The 27362-nt window shown below is 36.5% G+C and overlaps 2 protein-coding genes and 1 pseudogene across 6 annotated transcripts; 1 reads left to right on the top strand and 2 right to left on the bottom strand.

Moving 5' to 3' along the window:
- Window positions 1–737: 737 nt before the first annotated feature.
- On the bottom strand, window positions 738–8982 carry LOC145553561 (uncharacterized; annotated as a pseudogene). Its single transcript, XR_014089585.1, has 2 exons — window positions 7913–8982; window positions 738–2408 (listed from the first exon to the last, which is right to left on the bottom strand). The product of XR_014089585.1 is annotated as an uncharacterized LOC145553561 (transcript).
- Window positions 8983–11097: 2115 nt separating this feature from the next.
- On the bottom strand, window positions 11098–17899 carry LOC145553560 (uncharacterized). Of its 3 annotated transcripts, none has more exons than XM_081612115.1 (2): window positions 17536–17899; window positions 11098–14498 (listed from the first exon to the last, which is right to left on the bottom strand). In XM_081612115.1, the coding sequence occupies exons 1-2, from the start codon at window positions 17573–17575 to the stop codon at window positions 12268–12270; spliced, it is 2271 nt and encodes a 756-aa protein (XP_081468241.1). In that variant the 5' UTR covers window positions 17576–17899; the 3' UTR covers window positions 11098–12267. The 3 variants fall into 3 exon arrangements, with proteins under 3 accessions (XP_081468241.1, XP_081468242.1, XP_081468243.1); XM_081612116.1 differs by lacking the exon at window positions 17536–17899 and adding an exon at window positions 15879–17522; XM_081612117.1 differs by lacking the exon at window positions 17536–17899 and adding an exon at window positions 15959–17522.
- A 1461-nt stretch (window positions 17900–19360) lies between these two features.
- On the top strand, window positions 19361–27026 carry ndufv1 (NADH:ubiquinone oxidoreductase core subunit V1). 2 transcript variants are annotated; one of them, XM_008422203.3, is made up of 12 exons: window positions 19436–19461; window positions 19578–19660; window positions 20867–20972; window positions 21049–21131; window positions 21258–21428; window positions 22243–22426; window positions 23706–23895; window positions 23976–24188; window positions 25589–25755; window positions 25831–25912; window positions 26009–26154; window positions 26771–27026. In XM_008422203.3, the coding sequence occupies exons 2-12, from the start codon at window positions 19629–19631 to the stop codon at window positions 26846–26848; spliced, it is 1452 nt and encodes a 483-aa protein (XP_008420425.2). In that variant the 5' UTR covers window positions 19436–19461; window positions 19578–19628; the 3' UTR covers window positions 26849–27026. The 2 variants fall into 2 exon arrangements, with proteins under 2 accessions (XP_008420426.2, XP_008420425.2); XM_008422204.2 differs by lacking the exon at window positions 19578–19660 and having other exon boundaries at window positions 19361–19461.
- The last annotated feature ends 336 nt before the right edge of the window (window positions 27027–27362 follow it).

Here is a 27362-nt window from a genome sequence, read left to right as displayed (position 1 = left end):
TTGTTTTGTATGTATTCCCCCAAACTTCCACACAATATGTTAACTGTGGTACAATGAGTGTATTATATAGAATAAACAAAGAGTTATAGTCCAGGACGAAACTAATTTTTCTTAGAACAGCTACACTTTTGGCTATTTTAGATTTTACTAGGCTGATCTGTGGTTTCCAGTTGAATTTATCGTCTAACATGACACCCAAGAATTTTCCTTCATGTACTTGTTCTAAATAAACACTTTCAATTGATATTTTAATTTGATTATTTTCCTGTTTTTTATTGTTTCCGAATATCATAAATTTAGTCTTATCTAAATTTACAGCTACTTTATTATTTTTGAGCCAGTGCTGTAATTTTTCCATTTCTGTGTTGACCACTTCTGAAAGTTGTTGAATGTTTTCTCCAGCACAGAAGATACTGATGTCGTCTGCAAATATAATGTATTTTATAAGGTGTGATATGTTGATATATCTGAGAATGCACAATTAGTGCATAACAGCACATTGTATTTTTTATTATAAGTGTATTGAGGTCAATAACACCACCCACTCTTTCTCTATACAGGATAGAATAATACAAATCAATCCCTCAAGTCCAATCTTGTGAGAATGTTCTGGAAGGGAGTCCATGTCCGGTCAAACTCTGTTAGTGCATGAAATAGTCAGTGGGATCCAAAGCCACTCCAGCTATCAGCATCAGTAATGGCTCTCCTCAGGGCTGTGTGCTGAGCCTCTGCTCTTCACATTGTACAGAAACAGAATGTTAATACAGTAACAGAGTTTATCAGTATTGTTTTTTGATACAGAAAATGCCAGGAAAAAAAAACCAAGCATCTCTGAAGAAAAATGTGTCGTGTTTGCACATCTACAAAAATCCAAATGTGAAAATACAAATGATCAGATTAACAAATACAACAACTTTCAGCTTTATAGACATGAAACCCCTTGCAGTCTTTCAGTCTAGTGTTAAACCAGATCAACTGAATAGTGAACTTCAACAGAGGACATGTATGGAAAATACTTCTACTGCTTTTCATCTGTGTGATGCCTCATGTGGTGAGTTAAACTAACTTTGTGACGAAAACTTTTTCCACAGCTCCCACATGAAAACGGCTTTTCACCTGTGTGAATCATCATGTGCTGAGTTAAAAACTGTTTTTGACGAAAACATTTTGAACAGCTCCCACATGAAAACGGCTTTTCACCAGTGTGAATCATCATGTGTCGAGTTAAATCCCGTTTTCCACTAAAACTTGTTCCACAGCTCCCACATGAAAACGGCTTTTCACCAGTGTGAATCATCATGTGCTGAGTTAAATTCTGTTTTCGATCAAAACTTTTTCCACAGCTCCCACATGAAAACGGCTTTTCACCAGTGTGAATCATCATGTGCCGAGTTAAATTCTGTTTTCCCCTAAAACTTTTTCCACAGCTTCCACACGAAAATGGTTTTTCACCAGTGTGAATCATCAAGTGATGAGTTAAACTAACGTTGTTACAAAAACTTTTTCCACAGCTCACACATGAAAACGGTTTTTCACCAGTGTGAATCAACATGTGCTGAGTTAATTCCCGTTTTCCCCTAAAACTTTTTCCACAGCTTACACACGAAAATGGCTTTTCACCAGTGTGAATCATCATGTGCTGAGTTAATTCCCGTTTTCCCCTAAAACTTTTTCCACAGCTTACACACGAAAATGGCTTTTCACCAGTGTGAATCATCATGTGCTGAGTTAAATGCATTTTTTGAATAAAACTTTTTCCACAACTCCTACATGAAATGGCTTTTCACCACTGTGAATCATCATGTGCTGAGTTAAATGGTGTTTTCGACTAAAACTATTTCCACAGCTCCCACATGAAAACGGCTTTTCACCAGTGTGAATCATCATGTGCTGAGTTAAATGCATTTTTTGACTAAAACTATTTCCACAGCTCACACATGAAAACGGCTTTTCACCAGTGTGAATCATCATGTGCTGAGTTAAATTCTGTTTTCGACTAAAACTTTTTCCACAGCTCACACATGAAAACAGGTTTTGAAACGTATGAGTTCTCATGTGAGCATCAAAAACTGATTTTAAAGCGAAACACTTTTTACAGATGACACATGAGAAAGGTTTTCTTCTTTCCTGATTTTGCTTCTCAGCTTCAGCAGCTTCCTTTAAGAGGACTTGGTTCCTGTTTGGTTCTGATTCAGTTTGGTGTGTTTGCTCATCAACAGGAACCAACATGCAGGTATCAGTCTCCTGTTTTAGTACAATCTGTTCTTCACCCTGACTACAGTAAACTTCTTTCTCTTCCACTTTTATCTGATGATCTTCTTTCTCTTCCTGGTCTTGTTTTCCCTGCAGAGGTTCTAACTCCTCCTGGTCCGGAGAGGATCTTCTCTCTTGGTTACACTGCAGGGAACCTGGAGAAGAAAACAGAGAAAAAGAGTTATTGTTAACTTTATTGAAGTAAGTAGGAGAAATCTTTCATCGTTTAAAACAGAAATCAACAAAAAAACACTTGAAAATTCAAAAGAGTAGACAGAGATGCAGATCAGTCGTCACATCCAGCTGACATTTGGAGAATTCTCAAATAAACTGATTTAAAAATATTTTTTATCACACAATTAATTGTCGTAGTGATTATTGTTGATATTTAACAGTAAATAGCATTATGTCAAGATGTCATTTATATTACTCTGAATTATATAAAAAATAAATTTTAGTCCACTTTATATCTTTGGGGTTTCATTTACAAAAATGAGTTTATTTCTAGGTTAATAGTTTAGTTTTTGTTCCTTTGTTATTTATTTTCTAAGTTAAACAGGAAGAACTGTGGGTCCATTTTCCGTCAGTATAGGTACTGGTATCGGACCAGCATGCACTGGATTGGGCCTGTAGGTTTTGACCAGAGCAGCAGAGGAAACAATGAAAAGTAGTGATGAGATGAAGCTTAATGAAGCCCTGAGGAACTCCATCCAATCACTGGACTCATGAGCCGATGCACCGCGGTGCTTCAAATGCTCCACTGTGACATCAAGTAGACAATATATATACGAAATAGGAAAAACAAAGTTTTGCCTTACAATGAATAAACAAGCAAAAAAAAATGTGATTCTGATACATAAATTCTGATTAATCTGGTTGTATGAAACAATGGCTGGATCAAAAAGAAAACGGGAAAAACAGGAGAGAGGGTTGTGATTGGCTTGTTATTCGCTATGTCAACAGAGACAACAATTTCTGACAAAACAATAAAACTAACTGCTCGGGTTTGGGTGAGTTCTTCATTTTTCGTTCTTCATAAAAATTATTCTTGATTATTCAAGACACCACTGATGAAATGTTTTACCTTTTTTATTTGGTAGTCATAAAAGAAAAAGTAATCGCAAAATGTGACAGCGCACCTACTGTGGTACTGGAAGTGACACCTACTGTGGCACTCACGGCTGCCACTGTTTCGGGGCTAGCTGTCAGTGTTGCCACTGATTTCTACAGACTTCGGCACCTTCCAAGGGTTGCCACGACCTCATACTGGCACCACTTACGCCTCACGGACCGCTCCCCTATTGTCGCTGACGAGATTTAGGGTGGCCATCTTAGAGCGGTCGACCGCTCCACTCAGCGTTATACGTTTGGCAGGCACAATGACGTATTTGCGTATTTAATCTTTCATAACACGCTGTTTTGTTACTAGAGACCTTATACAAACAGCTACATTTATAAACAATTGTATTTTTAAAGTATTTTTTAATTGTATAGTTCAGCATATTTAAATATGCTTATTGGGGAAAACAATAGAATAGGAATAGAATATTCTTTGGTGACAGCTTCAGTGTTAGATTTACTATGAATGAATTTATAATTCAAAAAAACACCGGTGGATGTGGCACAAAGTATTGCATTTCCTGTTAAGTGTTGTGTTCCCTCAAAAAAGCAAATACGTCCTGGTCTATTTTGGATACAGTCTCAAATTTCAGCTTCCAATAAAGAGCCTCAGTGAAAACATGTTGACATCTGCCATAAGGTGCCACTTGTGCCACGAGCTTCCGGGTAAGGTGCCACTTGTGCCACCTTACTCTGAGGTTAGGTGGCACACTTACTTCGATCTGTTTGAACTAAAGTTATTCATATGCTACATTCTATCTGAGACAGATAGAATGAGGTCACAACAGCCCGTGGCACCCATGGCCACGAGCTGTTGTGCCACCTTACCTGGTGCCGCCTTACTACCGGGTAAGGTGGCACAAGTAAGGTGGCACAAGTGGCCATGGGTGCCACGGGCTGCTGTGACCTCATTCTATCTGTCTCAGATAGAATGTAGCATATGAATAACTTTAGTTCAAACGAATATTAATAAATATATCTTAATTAAAACATAATTCTCATACATATTTAAATATACAGCCGGTGTTCCGACTTAGCAGAGAAAGACAACACCTGCACTGAATGCATGTCAGATGGGACCTCTTCTGCAACAGCTGATAATAGCTACCACTAGGTGCCACTACGACTGACACTAGGTGGCCATGGTAAGTCAGTGCTGACAAGCTCCTGTCAGTTCCGGATTATAATTATTTTCATACAATTACCTTAATATAATGCTATTGATTATTAAACCGGGTAAGTTCACTAATATTGACTTATTAGTTAATATTAGTGACAGTGGCAACATGAGATATTGACAATTCCAGAGTGACATTATGTTCGGCATGGTTCCATGACAGCTCACAGGATGTCATAAGTTCCCAAAAAAGTAATAGACCAGGCAGCCACTATAACTTTAAGAGTTTTTTTAAGATAACATGTTTTCCAAAAACTTTGCATTATCATAATTTTCCAAAAATGCCTGTTAACCAGTTATTATTTAATAAATTTAATATCTGCTATTTTTCACTAATTGTGAAGTTCATTCCAGATTTGTGCACCATAAATGAAGGTTGCTTCTCCATGTTTGTTTCTGGTTCTGGACATTGTCTTTAAAGTTTTCTTATTCAAAGATGAGACAATGAATAAAATCTGAACTACAAAATGCATTTCAATAGCATTTTCAAGGCAGCAGGAGGACTTTCACTTTAAAGTTAAACCACCATAAAATTTTTTACACTGAAGTAAAACAAAACAAAGTATGTACACCTCAAGACCTTTGACAAAAGGGGGAATCCTAAGCAGCATTAAGAACAAGATTGTTACATATTTTTGGAAATAAAAATTACTTTGGGTTATACTTAAGATACAAATGCTTTTTTAAATGAAAATTGTGCTGTTTACATATTTTATTTGGTAGATATGTTTCAATAAGTTTAAACATGCAAAGTATATGCATAGTAATTGATTTGTCAATATTTATTGGCCATTATATGTAAATACTTTAAATAGCAATAACATATCATTTAAGTTTTCAATGGTCAAGAACTAAAATCTTTGTGTATTATAAAATCCCTCTTTGAAATCATTTGAAGTCTTCTGTAAAATTCATGCTTAGTCAACGTGTGAATTTACTACATCAGGATCAAATAACATATTATTCCTCCATGAGAAATTATAATATTTCATTACGTAAAAAATAAACTTTTTCAAACTTTATTAATTTCTACAATATACGTTTTACACAACTACTACGTATTTTCATCTTGCCTATCTGGCAACCCAACGGGGTTCCCAGGTTCCACTGTAGTAGTGACACTTAGTGGTAGATTCAATTACTTTGGCCATCTTCCTTCAATTAAATTAAGTCAAAAATATTCAAGGTGTTAAACGGATAATTAACCAATACAATTACCATTGAAAAAAAAAAATTATAAACAAGCAATATAAGTAACACGTTTTCCAAAAACTGGCATTGCCATCCCCCAAAACATCGATCGGCACCAGTTGTGACAGCTCTGAAACATTCTGGACACCTAACGGCAGCTCTAGTGGAAGCCAGACTCAGCTGCTGCAAAGGTGCCGAAACCAATGGCATCCCTGATACCTGTTATGTATTCGATTAATTCAAAGACGAAAGGAGTCGGCTGAATTATTCAGATGAACTTTTGTGAATAAATAGGACGAACGAATCATACATAATAATATACGAAAAAGTGTAGGAATTCAGCTAACATAAGTCTTTCTGCGAAAAAAAAATATATATTTTTTTTCTTCGTCTGTCTTCAAGTTCTTCTTCTACTAGTTATAAAGCATCATGGGATATGTAGTCCATATCCCGAAGTCATTGACAACGCTGACAGCTAGCCCCGAAAACAGTGGCAGTTGTATCGCCTAATGACAAGAGGTGGTGAGGTATTTCCGTTTGAATTTATGCCACATAGATTGGTTCCTGGTCCTGCTTGCTCCTATTGTTCTTGGCCAAAGCTGCAAGACTTGTACCATGAAAAAGACGCAAAACTTAAAATATCTGTGAGCTACTGGTACAACAATCGAGTTTTGTGGTGTGCCGTTGTGTCCAGTAATTAGCCGGTACCATCCAGTGCTTAGTTTTTTCATTTTCCTGCTGATATCAAGGCGACAGCGGAATGTAGCCAAAACTTAGCTACTACAGCTAACACATGGTTTGTAGCTGCCTGCTATTTTAAAGCTTGAGGATGTTGAAGCTCCAGCTTCAGAAATGGGAAGACGGAGGTTAAAAGGAAGCTGTACGTGCTTCGTTCACTGCAATAATTTGTTGGAGGAAAATAATGCCGGAGGAAATCCACTGCTATGGGAACAGGCTGAGAACAGAGGCAGCGATTCGGAACAAGTTTGCGTTTGTGTTATACAGAGTATGAAATTATTTTTAGGCAACTCCTTAGTTTTTGTTTATATGACAATTATATAAAAATACATTTAACATGCAGTCGGAGCGACGAGACCCTCAAATACCGAGCAGGTAATTTAAGAACAGCCGAGAGCAGCAACGCTTCAGCCCGATCCGAACCACACAAGTTGTCAGTCAGATTAAGGTCCAAAACCTTCGCTTTACAGCCGTTTAAGTGGCACCGACCCACATAAAAACCCCACAGAACAAATGGTACAAATCACGTATTTCCCGAAAATATGACATCTACCTTTGCTCTTTCATAATTATAATCCACGTTAGAGTGAATTTTTCCACTTGGCTGCTATAATCTGTTCTTGCGTTACACAACGTAATTTCTCTTTTTTCCCTCTGAGATTCTGCTTAGAAAGAGGTTATGAAGTTACATCCTCCCACTGCTTTTTGTTTTTAAAATGGTACATTTAGGTTTGCCTCGACTTTTATAAACTAATGCCTCTAATATGCATTATTTTTTGTATTACTGTTGGTGCAGATATTAGGCGAACACTGTGCTTTGCCTGCTAGTAGTTAAATTAATTTTAGCTGCACACTTTCAAAAGAGTGTTCAGATTTTAACATGCATTTTCTAAGTAGTAAATATTTAAGTTCACTCTTTACTGAGTAACTTCAGTGTTGTTACACCTCTGAAATATTTTTTGCAGTTTGTGATACCAGAACTATTTCACTTAGACATTTAATTTTCTGAGATATTGTCAATTTATCTTCAAGCAAAACTCTCAAAAAGAGCTGAGGATTTATTAGTTTTGATTACGTTGTGCAGCTAAATATGGACGCTTATTAGTTTGTTTTTTAATTTTTCAGGTTTGCATCGTAATACAATTTTACAGCTACCAACACTGCTATTAATATTTTATATTGCTTGCTTTACTAACCTTGCGCTGCATTGGTCACATTTTTCCTGTTTTCTGAAGTAAGTCTCAGTAGTTAAAGGAGAGGCCTAAAAAATGTCATTTTCTCTCTACATAAAAATGCCATTGTCACAGCGTAATTGTGACGTCTGCGTTCATTTACCTGTTAACAAAATATTTATACGGGAAAGAAAAGAACATAATGATCCTCATACAGAAAGGTCCAGACATTAACCTTCGTCCAAACGCTGCTGTTTCCTACCTAATCGGTGTAAGATTATCGGGGGGGTCCGGGAGAAATCCAGCAGTCTGCGCTGATCATCCATCTCTTCCTCTGACTTGACGATTATTTCTTTAATCTCTGAATGTTGCTTCAGCAGCAGATAGTTTTCAAAGAAACACTCAAACATTCAACACAACAGACCACATGCAGTCCTTAGTCGTCGTCTTCTTCTTCCTCTTCTTCTATGGCGGTTGACAACTTTTAGGCGCATTACCGCCACCTTCCAGGTTTGAGTATGGATCAGATGCTTATAATCTTCCCATAATACCCGTTCTCCTTGTTATATCCATGCTTGATAAAGACCAGACGTTGAGTAATGCTCAGATACTTTTATTGAAGCATCTTTTCTAAGGTCTGCTCACAGGTGTGTCACACAAGACTCTCTGCTTCTATTGTTCTATTGTCTACATTTATACATTCACATGAGCTCATGCTCGCCACCTAGTGGACATAAACAATTCATTCAATCATGACACTCCTAAAATAAATAAAAATACTACAAAAAAACTACATACTCTGACGATCTCTGAAACAACTCTCTAATATCTAGCGTATTTTTATTCCTACTTAACTCTCTGAGTAATACCTCTCTTTCCCGTACATATTTGTTGCATTCTAGGAAGATCGCAGCTGCAGGTGGTGGTGAACTTTTACATCACCCTATGTTTCTCATTTGTCATTGTAAGGATTTATAGTTACACTGGGTTTCAAAGAATAATGTCTTTTTAAATGATCACACGCACAAAAAAAGAAATAAGTGAATGAAACTCTCAGTATGTTGTTACTTTACCAGATTGAATAAGTTAAATTCTGCTAAGATTCTCGTCAAGCACTTTTCACCAGGAAGAGGCAAATGCAGGCGGAGAAAAGATAAAACTGAGATTGTTTGGGTTTTTTCATCAACTGCCTCTTGTTTACATGCATAATATCCTGCTAATAAGGTTTGTTTCTAAAGTGTTTCGGTCAAAACAGGTGTAACCCACAAGAAGGGTTACTTTAAATACCTTTTAATAGTAGATGGCAATACCAACACTACAAAAGTATAAGTAAGTTGGGCCTGATCAGGAGATTCTAAATTCGGGGGAGCCTAGGTGTGAACAACACAGGAGAGCACACAATGTGTATAAAAAAGTAGAATTTAATTTTTAAAAAGTAGAATTTAATATAAACATTTGTGGATCCACATTGTACAAATAAACAAAAAATTGCACGCTTTAAAAAAAAAATTAAATAAAAAAATTAACCCAGTCTTTTATGTGTCTGTCAAATGTTCTTTCAAAGTTTGTTTAGTCTTTCCAATATGTCTGTGAAATATTTTTTTTTATGTTTCACGGCTGGTGACTAGTCGGGTCACTGTCTACCAGTTCACTTGGTCCTCTGGGCTGGGGCTCGCCATCCAAGTTCTTGTAAGGTTGATCTTGATGTCTCTGGCACAATGTTTCAAAAGTGCACCATAAGAAAAAAAAACCTGACCTGGAAGAAGGTCACAGTAAAGCATCTTAAAAATCAGGATGCTAATATCAACAAAGCAATTCAACAATTCAAATTTCAATCTAAAAGTGCCAAAGTACATCTATAACATTAAATCTACATTCAAAATGTGGATTAGAAACCCGCATTAGCTCTGACCTACAGAGAACAGAAAGTTCCTAAGTAATAAGAACACATCACAGCACCATCACATTAACAACGTTAAAATATTAAAACATGTACTAATAGAAGAAGAAGTAAATTTACATGGAAAAAATACAACATACACAATAATAATGATGATATAAAATTTATAATACAATTTTATTTTTTATTAAATTTGAACAGTTATTAGGTAATTTAGCCAATTTTTTGTGAATTTACTGGGCCAACGGCTGAGCGCGTGCGATTACTCACCGATGCTTCAATGCTATATAACTACCAGGGATTTTTCCGGACGTCAGCTGTTAGAAGCTTTTGGAGATCTAATTAAAAAAAACAGATTCACTATTTTGAATTATGAATTCTGAGATACTAATTTAACATTGTCTTACCAATTTCCAGGATTCTTCGTAGAATTTAACAGAATCTTACAGGGGATTCACGGAACAACCGTCAGCTCTCACGGGAGTTAGACGGGAAGCTAAATCTCAGAGCTGCAGTTAAAAGGGCGGGACAATCAACCTGATTGGCTGAAGTGAAATCAGACGGTGCCAGTTATTGGTTGTTTAAAATGTCACTAAAAGCAATCATTAAAGGGATATTTCACAGGTTAAAAGATTTTTAGCACTTTTTTTATCAATATTTAAGAACATATTTACAAACATTATTTTTTTTAACTTAAATACTTTTTAATCTCGTTGTGGAATGAGATATTAAATCAACATCTATTCATTTTACTTGTGTTTTTAACACTGGGTTACACTGGTCTTTAATAGAGTGGTGGTAATATTTTAAATTGTATAAAAATATAATTTGAGGGACAAATTGCTTTGCACGTTTGTAGAGCTGTAATTAGACCTTCTCTGACTGGGTTTCTGCCAAAATGTTTATATTTTGTTGGCACTGATTATGCAGAGTAAATATAAATATTTCTGACCCTGAGACATAATAATGAGTTTTCCAAAGCAGCTGTCATAGAACGTCAAAGAACATTAGCTCATATTTGTACACATTGTATTGCTTTTTTAATTTCAAGAAGCATTTGTTTACTTTTCCAAAACACTATGTTTATATTAATGTCCGTCTGAAACCGTTGCGTTTTGTGCAGAGTGTAAGCACTGAAAGGAAATATTGCTGCACATCACAGACGGCTGATGATGCAGATGTTTTTCTGAACAGCAGCTAATAATTCAGTGCTACGTCAGAGATCTGATGTTGGTGCAATCTTAGATATTTGTTTTCCTGTAATTCTGGTCATTTTTATATTAAAATGTCTTCTGGGGGACTTTTTCCAGGGACTGACTTGGGTTATGTAATAAATGATAAACACAAGCTGTCCAAGAAATTATTAAAGTAAAAGTAAAACACTATATAAAAAGAAAATTTGCTTGGGTTCTGAGTAACAAATCATTACGTTTTGTTTCACATTTAAAAATGTCATCAAACAAACAAAACTATAAACTTATGAGCAAATTCTGACATTTTAAAGACTAATATGAAAGTAACATAATTACAATTTTAAGAAAACGAAAGACTTTTAGATCAAATTTTTTATGGTTAAAATGTATAAAACCAATATTTACAGTCAGCGCTTGATCTCCAAATACAACAGGCACAGAAAATTAGTGCAAGGTTTGTGTATAGATAAAAAGTCTCATTTTAACATAAACTGTATGTGTGTCTGTGCATTTTGGTAAAAACATGTTTATTCTTCATTTAGTGAAGTAACTCAAAGTGTGTAGTAAGTAGCCAGAAATATTTAAGGAAGAGAAGCAGTATTCATAATATTACTCAAGTAAAAGTAAAAAGTTCTCTGTAATATATTTTTTCAACTAAATGTAACTGAGTAAATGTAATATATAACTGAGTCACCGCCTAAAAAAGTAACAGCTTTTTATAGTCATAATAGAAGACAGCTGCAGCTGAAAAGAAAAAAAAATACAACTAAGACAAAAGACACCAAATTATTGAAGACAATAATAATCAACCATGCATTCTTACATTTTCCATAAACTTATTAATTCACAAAACTTTTACATAGGGAGAGTTAAAGTGGTTAATATAATCTGAAACAAATGACAGCATCATTTACAAGGTCATTTTGTTTTGAAGAGAAACCTTAGAGATTTTTGTTGTATGTAGATATATCTGAGAATGCACAATTAGTGCATAACAGCACATTGTATTTTTTATTATAAGTGTATTGAGGTCAATAACACTCACCCACTCTTTCTCTATACAGGATAGAATAATACAAATCAATCCCTCAAGTCCAATCTTGTGAGAATGTTCTGGAAGGGAGTCCATGTCCAGTCAAACTCTGTTAGTGCATGAAATAGTCAGTGGGCTCCAAAGCCACTCCAGCTATCAGCTATCAGCATGGCTCTCCTCAGGGCTGTGTGCTGAGCCCTCTGCTCTTCACATTGTACAGAAACAGAATGTTAATACAGTAACAGAGTTTATCAGTATTGTTTTTTGATACAGAAAATGCCAGGAAAAAAACCCCCAAGCATCTCTGAAGAAAAATGTGTCGTGGTTGCACATCTCCAAAAATCCAAATGTGAAGATACAAATGATCAGATTTAACAAATACAACAACTTTCAGCTTTATAGACATGAAACCCCTGCAGTCTTTCATTCTGGTGTTAAACCAGATCAACAGAATAGTGAACTTCAACAGAGGACATGTATGGAAAATACTTCTACTGCTTTTCACCTGTGTGATGCCTCAAGCGGTGAGTTAAACTAACTTTGTGACGAAAACTTTTTCCACAGCTCCCACATGAAAACGGCTTTTCACCAGTGTGAATCATCATGTGCCGAGCTAAATGCTGTTTTTTAATAAAACTTTTTCCACAGCTCCCACATGAAAACGGCTTTTCACCAGTGTGAATCATCATGTGCTGAGTTAACTCCTTTTTTCGACTAAAACTTTTTCCACAGCTCCCACAAGAAAACGGCTTTTCACCAGTGTGAATCATCATGTGCTGAGTTAATTCCCGTTTTCCCCTAAAACTTTTTCCACATCTCCCACATGAAAACGGCTTTTCACCAGTGTGAATCATCATGTGCTGAGTTAAATGGTTTTTTTGACTAAAACTTTTTCCACAGCTCACACATGAAAACGGCTTTTCACCAGTGTGAATCATTATGTGCTGAGTTAAATGGTGTTTTTGAATAAAACTTTTTCCACAGCTCCCACATGAAAACGGTTTTTCACCAGTGTGAATCATCATGTGCTGAGTTAAATTCTGTTTTCGACTAAAACTTTTTCCACAGCTCCCACATGAAAACGGTTTTTCACCAGTGTGAATCATCATGTGCTGAGTTAACTCCTTTTTTCGACTAAAACTTTTTCCACAGCTCCCACATGAAAACGGCTTTTCACCAGTGTGAATCATCATGTGCTGAGTTAACTCCTTTTTTCGACTAAAACTTTTTCCACAGCTCCCACATGAAAACGGCTTTTCACCAGTGTGAATTATCATGTGCTGAGTTAAATGGTTTTTTTGACTAAAACTTTTTCCACAGCTCCCACATGAAAACGGTTTTTCACCAGTGTGAATCATCATGTGCTGAGTTAAATTTTTTTTTTGATTAAAACTTTTTCCACAGCTCCCACATGAAAACGGCTTTTCACCAGTGTGAATTATCATGTGCTGAGTTAAATTTTTTTTTTGACTAAAACTTTTTCCACAGCTCCCACATGAAAACGGTTTTTCACCAGTGTGAATTATCATGTGCTGAGTTAAATTTTTTTTTTGACTAAAACTTTTTCCACAGCTCCCACATGAAAACGGCTTTTCACCAGTGTGAATTATCATGTGCTGAGTTAAATGTTTTTTTTGACTAAAACTTTTTCCACAGCTCCCACATGAAAACGGTTTTTCACCAGTGTGAATCATCATGTGCTGAGTTAACTCCTTTTTTCGACTAAAACTTTTTCCACAGCTCCCACATGAAAACGGCTTTTCACCAGTGTGAATTATCATGTGCTGAGTTAAATGGTTTTTTTGACTAAAACTTTTTCCACAGCTCCCACATGAAAACGGTTTTTCACCAGTGTGAATCATCATGTGCTGAGTTAACTCCTTTTTTCGACTAAAACTTTTTCCACAGCTCCCACATGAAAACGGCTTTTCACCAGTGTGAATTATCATGTGCCGAGTTAAATTTTTTTTTTGACTAAAACTTTTTCCACAGCTCCCACATGAAAACGGTTTTTCACCAGTGTGAATTATCATGTGCTGAGTTAAATATTTTTTTTGACTAAAACTTTTTCCACAGCTCCCACATGAAAACGGCTTTTCACCAGTGTGAATCATCATGTGCTGAGTTAACTCCTTTTTTCGACTAAAACTTTTTCCACAGCTCCCACATGAAAACGGCTTTTCACCAGTGTGAATCATCATGTGCTGAGTTAAATGTTTTTTTTGACTAAAACTTTTTCCACAGCTCCCACATGAAAACGGTTTTTCACCAGTGTGAATCCTCATGTGCAGAGTTAACTCCTGTTTTTGACTAAAACTTTTTCCACAGCTCACACATGAAAACAGATTTTGAAACGTATGAGTTCTCATGTGAGCATCAAAAACTGATTTTAAAGCGAAACACTTTTTACAGATGACACATGAGAAAGGTTTTCTTCTTTCCTGATTTTGCTTCTCATCTTCAGCAGCTTCCTTTAAGAGGACTTGGTTCCTGTTTGGTTCTGATTCAGTTTGGTGTGTTTGCTCATCAACAGGAACCAACATGCAGGTATACGTCTCCTGTTTTAGTTCAATCTGTTCTTCACCCTGACTGCAGTAAACTTCTTTCTCTTCCACTTTTATCTGATGATCTTCTTTCTCTTCCTGGTCTTGTTTTCCCTGCAGAGGTTCTAACTCCTCCTGGTCCAGAGTGGATCTTCTCTCTTGGTTAAACTGCAGGGAACCTGGAGAAGAAAACAGAGAAAAGGAGTTATTGTTAACTTTATTGAAGTAAGTAGGAGAAATCTTTCATCGTTTAAAACAGAAAACAAACAACAACAAAAAACTTGAAAATTCAAAAGCGTAGACAGAGATACACATCAGTCGTCACATCCAGCTGACATTTGGAGAATTCTCAAATGAATGGATTTAAAAAATATATTTTATCGCAAAATTAATTGTAGTAGGGATTATTGTTGATATTTAACAGTAAGTTGCATTATGTCAAGATTTATTTGTATTACTCTGAAATATATAAAAATTTTAGTCCATTTTGTATCTTTGGATTTCATTTACAAACATGAGTTTATTTGTAGCTTAATAGTTGTTTAGTTTTTGTTCCTTTGTTATTTACTTTTCTAAGTTAAACAGGAAAAACTGTGGGTCCATTTTCCGTCAGTATAGGTACTGGTATCGGACCAGCATGCACTGGGTTGGGCCTGTAGGTTTTGACCAGAGCAGCAGAGGAAACAATGAAAAGTAGTGATGAGATGAAGCTTCATGAAGCCTTGAGGAACTCCATCCAATCACTGGACTCATGAGCCGATGCACCGCGGTGCTTCAAATGCTCCACTGTGACATCAAGTCAACAATATATGTGATATAGGCAAAACAAAAGTTTTGCCTTACAATGAATAAACAAGTAAAAAATGTTTGTGATTCTGATACATCAATTCTGATTAATCTGGTTGTATGAAACAATGGCTGGATCAAAAAGAAAACGGGATAAATAACTTTTGTCTGTTACTACCCAATAGTAAGTCCCGCCCACTCCTCACAACTCTTTGGACTCACTACGGCCCAGTTCTCTGTCCAACAGGTCCGGAAAACCCCCAGAAACTCGGGTCTTACCCTAGCAATAGTTTGTGGAGAATTATCTGTTTAAACTGGGGTCGGAAAGGACTCGTCTAGCTCTGACTACCTACGATCCAGAAGTTATGACCCTTTACAGTTGAGGGGCAATCCGCTGAGTAGCCCTCACAGCGACATAACCCCTACAACCACTCCTGTTAACGGTAGCTCCTCTCCTAAAATAACGGCACTTGTTAACGGCTAGATTAAATTTAGTGACTTAGATTTAAGTCCCAGGGTCATTATTTTAACACTCACCAGAGGAAAACACAAAGCCATCCATTCTCTAGAATCATGTATGTTAACTTTACCATATTTAGGAGAACCAACAATAATTAAGACTGACACAATTAAACTCACTGTTCACAATTCTCATTAGAATTTTAGAATTATAATTTTATTAAGCAAGCTTTAGCAGGGGCATGTAACAACAGATTAATTACCAAGAGTTATAAAAGAAGCAAAATATAATGAAATCAACTAGGATTAATCACCTCCTTTCCTTGCTCTCGTTCCTAACCTGTTTCACTAAATTCACTGAGCGAGGCTTTGGGGGAAGCTGGTCAACTCATACCCGATGGTCTTTGGTCTCGGCAGCTGTAATCTTTTGCGGTCCTTGGTCAGAGTCTTTGTCCAGCCGGAGCAAAGTCCTCTTTACTGAGGAGAAGCGGAGAGAAGACTCACGCTTTCCATTAAACGTGCAGACTCTTTGTCTTTGAAAGACCTCCGTCTCTTCTCCAAGTCAGCTGCACCGGGGTTGAGAGCGTTGAGTAGAGGCAGAGGATTCGGTCGGATCTGGAACCAGGGTTGGTGGCGGGTGGAGCTCGTCCCTTCTAGGCAGCGTGAAGTCGTGGAATAAGTTTCCCTTGGTCCCTCGGTGTAATCCTCTGCTGATCTTCAGACAGCTTCCTCTGATGACTCCGCTTCTGCGCTGCGGACGAAGAACGCTCGTTCTGTCCCGTACATCAGTATTTATGTACTGTGTTTTCATGGAACCTGCCCATCGCAATATGTCATTACCCGATGCCATGCGAGGCAGGGCTGCCTGTGGAAAGTACCGGGCTCTTTCTCAAGTTTACAATGACTCATTCCTGCCTCCTCGCTTCATCGGGCAGTTCCCTTTTTCATCGGGGCAGTTCCCTTTTTTCCGTTGACCATCTGTTTCCAACTCTGCCGCACCCTTGCTTTCCTTCCTCATTTGATGACTCACCCTTCTGTCCCTAGCCTTTTGCTCAGTGAGAAGTACTCTTTTCCCTTACCTCAGTATCTATGATTTTTAATAATACATGCTGACTTTATATAATCATGTTGTTTGTTGGTTAACTCAAAAGTACAACCTTCAGCCTTTCATAATATAAACCATTATCATTCACTTAATTATAAGTACAGAACATCAACTGATTAGGAGTACAGAGTATACATTACTATAACATTCACTTGATTAAAGGTACAGAATCCTTCATGTTGCGACCTGACCCCCCACTCCCCCTAGACTGGTCGTAACACAGGAGAGAGGGTTGTGATTGGCTTATTTGCTATGCCACCAGGGACAATGCTTTATGACAAAAAAAAAAACAAAAAAAAACTTTAACTGTGCTCGAGTTTAGGTTAGTTCTCCGTTTTATGTGCTTCAAAAAATTATCCTGGATTATTCGACACACCACTAATGAAAAGTTTGACCTTTGTTATTTGCTTGTCAAACGAGAAACTGATCAACTTAAAGTTTTTTTGGACATTAAACTTTTATCTACTTACGAAGCATCACCTCAGTGTAGCGGTGGCGTCTTGGTTGGACTTTTATAAAATATTTGGTTTGACAATCAATCGCCACTACAATTTATTTATTAAAAATTATACAATTTTACAGCTACTAACACCGCTATTAATATTTTATGTTGTTTGCTTTACTAACCTTGCGCTGCATTGGTCACATTTCTCCTGTTTTCTGAGGTAAGTCTCAGTAGTTAAAGGAGAGGCATAAAAAATTTAATTTTCTCTCTACATAAATAAGCCATTGTCACAGCGTAATTGTCATGTCTGTGTAATAACATGTTAACTAAATATTTATTCAGGAAAAGAACATTTACTAAAATGATCCTCATACAGAAAGGCGCAGACGTCAACCTTCGTCCAAACGCTGCTGTTTCCTACCTAATCGGGAGAAATCCAGCAGTCTGCGCTGATCATCCATCTCTTCCTCTGACTTGACGATTATTTCTTTAAACTCTGAATGTTGCTTCAGCAACAGTTAACAGGAGCTTTTTGATAAACTCGTTAAAACTGGACAGAAGATAGTTTTCATAGAAACACACAAACATTCAACGCAACAGACCACTTATACAGGCCTCTTTGTCTTCTTCTTTGGGGTTTTATTATTGTCGGTTTTCATGTTATTGCTTTACCGCCACCTTGTGGATCCTTTGATCATCCCATGTAAAGAGTTCTCATACAGTGCCAGTTCTTTTTGAAAAACGTAAAATATATTCATAGTAATACTAGAAGACAGCTGCAGAAGAAAAGAGAAAAATACAACAAAACCAAAAAAAAAGCAATCAAGTATTGAAGACAACCATAATTTCTAAAATCAAGAACAATCAATGTATGTAAATTAGTTTATAATGAATATTAGAAGTAATTATTTTCTATTTATTCATTAAGCTTTTAGAGAGGGAGAGTTAAACTGGTTAGTATAATTTGAAACAAATGGCATCAGTTACAATGTAATTTTGTTTTGAAGAGAAACCTTATCAGATATTTTTTTTTGTATGTATCTGAGAATGCACAATCATGAATGAAAATGCACAATTAGTGAATGACAGCACATTGTATTTTTTATTGTAAGTGTATTAAAGTAAACAAGATCCACCCCTCACACTTTCTACAGGATAGAATAATACAAATCAATCACTCAAGTCCAATCTTGTGAGAATGTTCTGGAAGTGAGTTCAAGACTCCGGATTCACGGGTATGACAGATAGACAGAACACCAGCATAGTTTAAAGAGGAGAAAAAGGAAGACAATTCAGGCAGAGAACAAGGGGCGCTGCCAGAAATTTTGGGAACCCCTGACAAAAAATTAAATTGGCTCCCATCACGCAGCTGCTGTTCCAATTTCTTGAGTCTATCTGACATGTCAAAAGCGTCACAATTTCAAAAGCTTGATACTTGATACATTGCTTTCTTTGGTCCAATACTAATAGCTAGTACAATATCTACTGCTCACAAAATTTTACATGCAACACAGTCGACATACAGTATGCAAATAGGGTGCTTAGTTTTTTTCTGTTAGTTTTAGATCACTGAAATGTCTCTCCCCACGAGCAACAGTCACAGGCAACATCCAAAATATGCATGAAGCAATCCAGACTTCTCAAAAAAAGCTATGTAGTTGCATTTTATTCAAGCCCCAGTATATAACTTTAATTTAAAAAAATGTGTTCTCCATATTTGTTAAAGCTGTCACCATGTTGTGACAGTTTGTTATGAGACAGATAATCCGTGAAAACAATCAATCTCCTTTCTGAGCTACTATTGCTAGCTAAAGTAATGCAACATTCAAGCCAAAACAATCAGGGTAACAACAGACATAAGTCACGTTATTGCTTGGATTTTACAGTGCCACGTTAAGTCCCTGAACCTCACAGTGTACCGAAAAAAAGGAGAAAAAAAGCGCGTTTTGTAGAAATGTACTGAAGTAGAAAGTAAAATGTCGTTGAGTAAAAGTCGAAAGTACCCACGATTAAATCTACTTAAGTAAAGTACAGATGCACAAAAAGTGTACTTAAGTACTTCCCACTACTGATTTCAATTCACATACAGCACAACATAAGATTCACAAAATTAAAAAAATCCATTCATTCTTATAAGTTAAAATATATTCCAGGCACTATTAAATAACGTTACCAAACATTGTGTTTGGTAACGTTACCTTGGTAAGGTTACATGTGCTCTTTAGGGTCAGACTGATGTTATGAAATATTTTTTTCTTACGGTCCAAACCTGTTATTAACTATATCCGGGTCACTCACTCTGCTTCCTGTAGAGCTGTGTTTCGTAAACCTCTAACGTAGACAGAAGGTAAGTTAGACGGATTGTTTTTGTTGGTTATTATTGACTCCTGCTGCAGGTTAGATATCTGCCTCTGGTAGATGTACAGTAAATTAACCAGTTAGCACTTATGTGTGTGAAATTAGCATGTAGCTCCGTGGATCCGCTGCTTTAATTCCACTGCAAGGTTAACCGGAATGCTAACTAAAGTTAGCATGTCAGCGCTGAGGTCAGTTTGCTCAACACAATCCCTGTTTATATATATATATATATATATATATATGAATTGTAACAACTCAACTACTTTGATCACAATTTCTCTTCCCATTTTAGTTTACATTTGTACATCTGACGTAACAACACAAAATATAACAAGGCAATCTGAAATATCAAAATACGTATAATTGTGGTATTATTCTTAAAAGTCACAGTTGTTTTTTTTAAGTTGATGTTTTGGATGTACAGGTTAACGTGATGTAACCATCGATAAGTGTCTTATTTTGGCACTTAATATTTTTGTGGATTTTACATTGAGATTCTAATTACGACACAGTATGCTTTTATTGAACTGAATAAAACAAGTATCTGAGTTAAATAAAATATATACTTTACGTATAATTTGTTTTCCCAGGTTCAAATTTTTTTTTTTGCTTGTTTCAAAAATAAAACCATTGATCAAATACAGAAAAACAGCCCTCAATTGACTTAAAACATTTCTTTTTTAAAAACACGGTCATAAATGTACTGAATTTCAAATATATTTGATAACTCTGCACTAGTACAGCATACTTAAATACACCAAAAACTTCACAGGTTTGGTCAAATGTGCAAAAGCAACACAACTTGCTGCTTTTGTGGTATACTAGGCCAATTTTTCCTACATTTTTCCCAATATTTTGATAAGGTCAACCACAGAAATTGCATATAAAGTGAGCAGTCGAACTCAAAAAAAGAAATTTAGAAACACATTCAAACAGCCTTGAGAACTACTGACAAAGACCAATTTATAATATTACAAGATAATTTGACATTTTGTAGATTTGAAACCTTAGTTTGTCCAGGAAGTTCTGCAAGATAAGTTTGTTTACATTCAGTAATGGTTTGTGTACGAGCAACATGGGGAAATTTTTGTATCCTACCAGTGTGATAATTACATATAGCTTATAAATTTGTTGGATGTTTTATGTTAACACTATATTTGCTCTTGTCACTAGAAGTATACTTCAATCCTCACGTTTCTGTTCTGGCAGCCATTTTTGACACGAAGAGCTGTGTGTTATGGAAAATATTTGTCCAATAATAGCTTTTTTCTTTTCTTTTTTTTTCGTTTTCAGATGAAAAAAAAAGTTTATTTCTGTCTTGTTGAATTAAAATAACTTGAGAGCTCTGATGCTGAAGTTTTAAAGCTGCTGCTCTTTGTGTTTGCTGCTGGAAGGATGCTGTCCTTGTCTCGTTCGGTGGTGGGCGCCGTGGCCCGCGCTCCGGCTGCTCTCAGCCAAGGAGGCGTGACCAGTCTCTGTCGATTCAACAGCACTGCACAGGTACATCGACTGTTTCTAATAGAACCGTTAACTTTTTAAAAGCATATGCAAAAAAATGATGTTTTTCTTTAACCAGAGTGCTCCAAAGAAAACTAAATTTGGCCCACTGGCAGATGAGGACAGAATTTTCACAAATCTTTATGGCCGTCATGACTGGAGGTAACATGACTTACTTTCTTGCTTTATCCAGAACGTCACAACGTTCGTTCAGTGCACTCGGGCAAGCAAAATGATTTTGAAAAAGGACTAATTTACAATATCTATCTGCTTTTTGCTTCCCGGTAGGCTAAACGGGGCACTGAAGCGTGGCGACTGGTACAAAACTAAGGAGATCCTTTTGAAGGGGGTCGACTGGATTCTCAATGAGATCAAGGTTTCTGGCCTGCGGGGGAGAGGCGGAGCCGGGTTCCCCACTGGCATGAAGTGGAGTTTCATGAACAAGCCCAGCGACGGCCGGTCAGTGCAGAGAGCCTGGCAGATTTACCTCTGATCTCCTCATTATATTTTGTTTTAAAGCCTTCAACAATATAGAAATGGCGTCAAGAAAGTAATTATTATATTAGTAATCTGGGTTTAGGTTGAAGAGGGAAGTGGAATTGAATTAAAGTAAGTACAGCAAATGATCTTTTTGATTCTTATTTGGATTAACTGAATTTATTTATTTATTTTACAGCATTTGAACCAGGTGAAGCTAAAACATTGACACTTAAGGAGTTTTGGGTAGAACGTGTTTACAGAAAGTTTTTAATTGTTTTTTTATCTTAAATACAAGATGTACGGTATATATATTGTTCAGTTTTGGCTTAATTACTGTTCATAGTGTGTTGTTCTCTCAGCAAAGTTGCCTTTTTTGTGTAACATGAGATTAATTGATTACAAAATGAGTTGATAATTTTAATAATCAATTAAATCATGATTTATCTGCTTAACCGTTTCAACTTTGTTCAAGACTTTATTCACAGTTCCATTCTCTAAAGGTTCAGTTTTCTTTCCTTAAATACAGCTAGAAGTTTTTTTTTTAAATGTTCCACTTGTATTTAGTATTGAACCAATTATTGATTTCCTCAATAGTTGAAATGAAAACAAAGAATTTCATAAATGTTTATCAGTCAGTTAATCTATTAACTTCTCTTCTAGTTCGGTTCTTCTGCTCACATTCATGTTGTTGCTCTTACAGTTCAGTTTTATCCAATGGGAAACTGGTTCTACTTTCCATAATCGTTGCTGCTTTTCCGACGTGACTTGACCCAGTTTTGTGTCTGTATGTTAGGCCAAAGTATCTGGTGGTGAATGCAGATGAAGGAGAGCCTGGTACCTGCAAGGACAGAGAGATCATGAGGCACGACCCGCACAAGCTGGTGGAGGGCTGCCTGATCGCAGGCCGGGCCATGGGGGCTCGTGCTGCTTACATCTACATCAGAGGAGAGTTTTACAACGAGTCGTCCAACCTGCAGGTGAACGTGTGCACATTGATGCCGTGACAGAGTTTATTAAACAGCTCTTGTGTAATGCAGACAGCACCAATTAAAAAATACGTATAAAACTACATCTATTGGTGTTAAACTTTCTAAATAATGAATAGTAAGTTTTTTAAGAGGAAAGTGGCAAAAGGATATACAAACATATCAGTATTGACATAAATTACATTTACAGCTGTGGAAAAAATTAACCACTGCTCTGAACTCCATTGAAAACCTCCTGGTTGTTCCACAAAATATTGATTTCTAAACTCTTCCTGAGTTAAAACATTAGTGCTGTTGTTTCTAAATGAATATGAGCTTGTTTTCTTTGCATTATTTGAGGACTGAAAGTACTGCATCTTTTAGTCATTTCTCAGCTTCTGCAAATAAATACAAAATTTTTGCTTGGAATTTCAGAGACATGTCAGTAGTTCATAGAATAAAAGAACAAAGTTCCCTTTACTCAAACATAGACCTATAAAGAGTAAAATCAGAGAAACTGAGGATTTTAAGTTTCTTTTTTTCCATATCTGTATGTAATTGATTCTTCATAAATGGCTTTCTATTATTTGTCAAATTTTCCCTGTTTCTACCAAATTTCAGAAATAAATTATTTGTTTTTTAGTGGTTGGACTTGATTAAAAATTTTAATTAATCACATTTTTATTGAAAACCATCCAGGATCATTCATGTAACTTATTAAAAAAAACACCTTTAGAAACGCTGACATCAGCATTTCTGCTGCTACATGTTTTGCATTAAAACAGTATTTGGCCTTGAATAGCTTCAACTCTTTTCAGCACAACTTGTAAACAGTCATATTTTACACCACTGCATCAGATCGTTTTTTTAAGCAAAAACATAATTTTTAAAAAACCTTTCTTAATTTTTTTTATTTGGCTTTTTGTTATATGTGTTCCATGCTGTTTGCATGTTCATATTGACTGGTTTTATACTGATAACTGTCATTTACTGGGACAGAGGAGGTTAAAAAGAATTTGGAAAATGGTGAATTTCTGTCACAATGCTTTGTTGCTTGTGAAACTGCTTCCAATAAATAAAGTCAATTTAAAAAATTTTACACTTCAGTGTGTCAAGAAAAGCCACTTTGTTGTTCATCGCTGTTGTTTGTGTTTGCGATTGTGCGTCAGATTTACAGGCGCACTGGAAATGTGAATACAGAAACAGAATACGATTTCAGCTAAATGAAACTTTTTTAACACGTTAAAATCTTTTCAATAAGTGAATCAAAATGAACCCCTTTCTCTTTCAGGTGGCCATAAATGAGGCGTATGCTGCTGGGCTGATTGGAAAGAACGCCTGCGGCTCTGGTTACGACTTCGATGTGTTTGTGATGCGTGGCGCCGGCGCGTACATCTGCGGAGAGGAAACCGCCCTCATCGAGTCCCTGGAGGGGAAGCAGGGCAAGCCGCGTCTCAAGCCTCCGTTCCCTGCAGATGTTGGTGAGTTCAGGCAGTAAACGACATCCGTTACGACTGTGGGTTCCTCCTGGCAACTCGCGTGTTTCCTCCTCTTGATGAAGGTGTGTTTGGTTGCCCAACGACCGTCGCCAACGTGGAGACAGTGTCCGTGGCGCCCACCATCTGTCGCCGTGGAGGATCGTGGTTCTTGAGCTTCGGCAGGGAGAGAAACTCCGGCACAAAACTGTTCAACATCTCGGGTCACGTGAACCACCCCTGCACTGTGGAGGAGGAGATGTCCATCCCTCTGAAGGAGCTCATCGAGAGACATGCAGGTACACATCAACGTGGCAGCTTTCGTTTTTAAATCTGGGTGTAAACATCCATATGGATTTCCTGCATGGTTTTTAAACATCTGGGAAAGTCTGACATTTGATTTCAGTACTTTAAAGGTCCGACTCTGGAAAAAATAAAGATTTTATTACTTTAATTACATTGTCTAAATGTTAGCCTTCATTCAGTCCTTGCTGTCTCTCTTGTCTCATTCCCTTCATTTTTGTATGGCTGCAACTAACAATTATTTTACTGATTGATTAATTTTTTGATTATTCTGACGATAAATCTGATTTTAAAAATTGGGACATTTTCTCCTTTTTGTGTCCACCTTTTAATGTGTTCTGCTCTGCATCCTTTCATTGGTTTTGTCTTTCCGTCCTTTTACCCTTCCTTTTTTCTTTTCACTTGCCCCGTTTTTGCTTTCCTTTCATCCCTTCCTAACTTCTTTTATTTGCTGTGCCTTTTCCTCCTTTCTTCTTTCCTTATATCATTCCCTTTGTTCCTTTCTTCCTTGTTAATTGCCTTCTTTCTGTTTCCTCTGTTGTTTCTTCCTTCATTCAGTCCGTTTATTTGCAGCCTCCATATTTAAAAAGGCGGTGAACGTCAACATTTTCTATTTTTTATTGCACATAATTGAAAACCAGAGGTAGGTAGAGTAACCAGAACTTTTACTCAAGTAAAAGTAGAGCTACAAAAACATATTTTTACTCAAGTAAAAATAAAAAACAGAGATTACTCAAGTAAGAGTGAAAAAGTACTGAGTAATCGATCAAAACATTAATCATTTAACATTTAAAATTACGTTAATTGGACCAAAATCTAAAGTTGTGTGGAAATTTTGGTATTTTAAGGACCAAAATAAAAGTAATTCATGTAAACAAAATTATTTTAAAACTACAATTTTCCAAAAATTTCAGTATAAAACTTTCATAAAAACTGCAGGTGTGTGTCTGTCTGGTGAATTTTTGGTTAAAACAAGCCAACATTTTACCATAAGAATAGCAGTACTTCATAATAAAATAAATCAAGTAAAAGTAAAAAGTACAGTGTTGTGAAAATACTCCTAAAAGTACATATTTTCTAAAAATGTTACATAAGTAAACTGAGTAAGTGCAACTATAGTTATTACCCAAATCTGCTGAAAACTCCAGAAAAGTGTTTTGGGTTTTTTTGTCTGAAAAACAGGGAGGAGTCTTTTCTATATGTGAGTTTTTAAATCTATTGCTTTGGAAGTCTAATTAAGTAGAAAGGTCACAAAGAGATGACCTAAATCCATCTGCCATGTTCTCCTTCAGCACAAGGGTCATAAAGTCAAAGATTAGAACGGCTTAACATAAGCGACTACATTTTTAAATTTTTTTTATTCCTAACTTAATTGAAAGCAACATCTGTGCTGTAGGTGGCGTTCGTGGAGGCTGGGATAACCTGCTGGCTGTAATCCCTGGAGGATCCTCAACTCCCCTCATCCCCAAGAACGTCTGTGAAGAGGTGCTGATGGATTTCGACGGCCTCATTCAAGCCCAGACCGGCCTCGGCACGGCCGCTCTAATCGTCATGGACAAATCTGTGAGTCCGTCACCTCTGCAGAGCGACCAGACGCCGGTAGCATTGGTCATTGGTTGATTGGTGTCGCTTTTGCAGACTGACATCATCAGAGCCATCGCCCGACTGATCGAGTTCTACAAACATGAGAGTTGTGGCCAGTGCACACCATGCAGGGAGGGTAAATGCTTCTCATTAAGTTTTTTTTTTAAGGATTTATTTTCATAAACAATAAAATAATATGTTTTGTTGTGGATGCTCTGGTTGGTTTCTGCAGGAGTGGACTGGATGAATAAGATGATGTGGCGTTTTGTCCGCGGCGACGCGCGGCCGGCGGAGATCGATATGATCTGGGAGCTCAGCAAGCAGATCGAGGGACACACCATCTGTGCGCTGGGTGACGGTGCAGCGTGGCCCGTTCAGGTAAAGACATGTCAGAGAAGAGAAATCATTCCAACAGTGAGAGGTGGAACCCAGTTACAGGAGGTTCTGTTGAGTCTCTGCATTTTGGGAGAAATGTCTTAAAGTGTCCAGAACTTGTTTTAGTGGATTTCAGCATTGCGTCTTTGCTTTTTACTTCTTTCATTCTTCCTTCTTTTCTTCTTTCTTTCCATATTTTCTTCCTTCTTTCTTTACTTCCTACCCTCCTTCATTCTTCCTTTTCTTCCTTCTTTCCTCTTTTTTTGTGTTTTTAAAATAAGTTAAATTCAAATTAATTAAGATCTCTTAAAAGTTTAGTTTGTAAACATCTGGAATGGAAAGGTAAATCTGTGATTTATTTATTTTATTCACTTTAAACTAAAGTACTGTACTTGTTATGGTTTTTCTGACATTTGACCAATCTTGTTTGTAATTGATAGTTTGTGCCACTAGATGTCACTAATTCCCTCCCACAGTAAAAATAATGACCTTGATTTTGTTTTTTCTCCATTATATTCTGTCTTAATCTCCTCAGTTATGAGGTCATTTATCACTTTGACTTGATGTTGCATATTGAAGTGATATTGCACATAAATAATCTCTTTTTTTGTGTTTTTAGGGATTAATCCGGCACTTCAGGCCCGTGATGGAAAGCCGAATCGCTGAATACCAGCAGCAGAAAAAGGCTGTGGCTTAAATCTCATTCTCAACTTTTTGATTTCTTCATTCTGCCTCCAAATGCCCTTAACCTTATGTCTGTGAGAAATATTTAAACTAAGGATGACGTACTGTCTTTTCACCTCATCAGGAAGCTTCGAGTGACACTTCTGTTGTGTTCGGTGAAAATACCAATAAAGACTTATTACCTGAAACTATTGGTTGATTTTAAGAGTTGAATTGTTTGGTTTTTTTCTACTTTGGAGTTTATTATGTGGAAAAGAAAACTAATACTGAGATGCTAATATTCTTTATTTCAGTCTTATGGAGTAGATCTATCCACATAAAAATACTTTAAATATTATTTTGTTAATAATTCACAAAAATTAAGAGTAGTAGGAGTTTTCAAATATTAGGAGGAGTTTTCATAAATCAGATTTATGAAAGAAATAGTATATTTGTAGGATATGTTAATACAAAATCTGAAAGAGTGGATTTAAAAGAAAATCTTTAAATTTGAAAAATATAAGAACATTTTGGATCTTTAAAGATGG

The sequence above is a fragment of the Poecilia reticulata genome, chromosome 11 (assembly GCF_904066995.2).
Source record: "Poecilia reticulata chromosome 11, P_reticulata-male-v2, whole genome shotgun sequence".
Lineage (NCBI taxonomy): Eukaryota > Metazoa > Chordata > Actinopteri > Cyprinodontiformes > Poeciliidae > Poecilia > Poecilia reticulata.
Note: the sequence above shows the minus strand (reverse complement) of the source record. Positions and strands in the feature narration are given on the sequence as shown.

Bases quoted from the DNA above. Each gene is read 5' to 3' on its own strand.
- LOC145553560 (XM_081612115.1), bottom strand. From the start codon at position 17,575: ATGGATGATCAGCGCAGACTGCTGGATTTCTCCCGATTAG. The intron at 14,499-17,535 runs GTAGGAAACAGC...TTTCTTCTCCAG, and splicing joins GCTGGATTTCTCCCGATTAG to GTTCCCTGCAGTTTAACCAA.
- ndufv1 (XM_008422203.3), top strand. From the start codon at position 19,629: ATGCTAACTAAAGTTAGCATGTCAGCGCTGAG. The intron at 19,661-20,866 runs GTCAGTTTGCTC...TGCTGCTGGAAG, and splicing joins GTTAGCATGTCAGCGCTGAG to GATGCTGTCCTTGTCTCGTT. The intron at 21,132-21,257 runs GTAACATGACTT...GCTTCCCGGTAG, and splicing joins TATGGCCGTCATGACTGGAG to GCTAAACGGGGCACTGAAGC.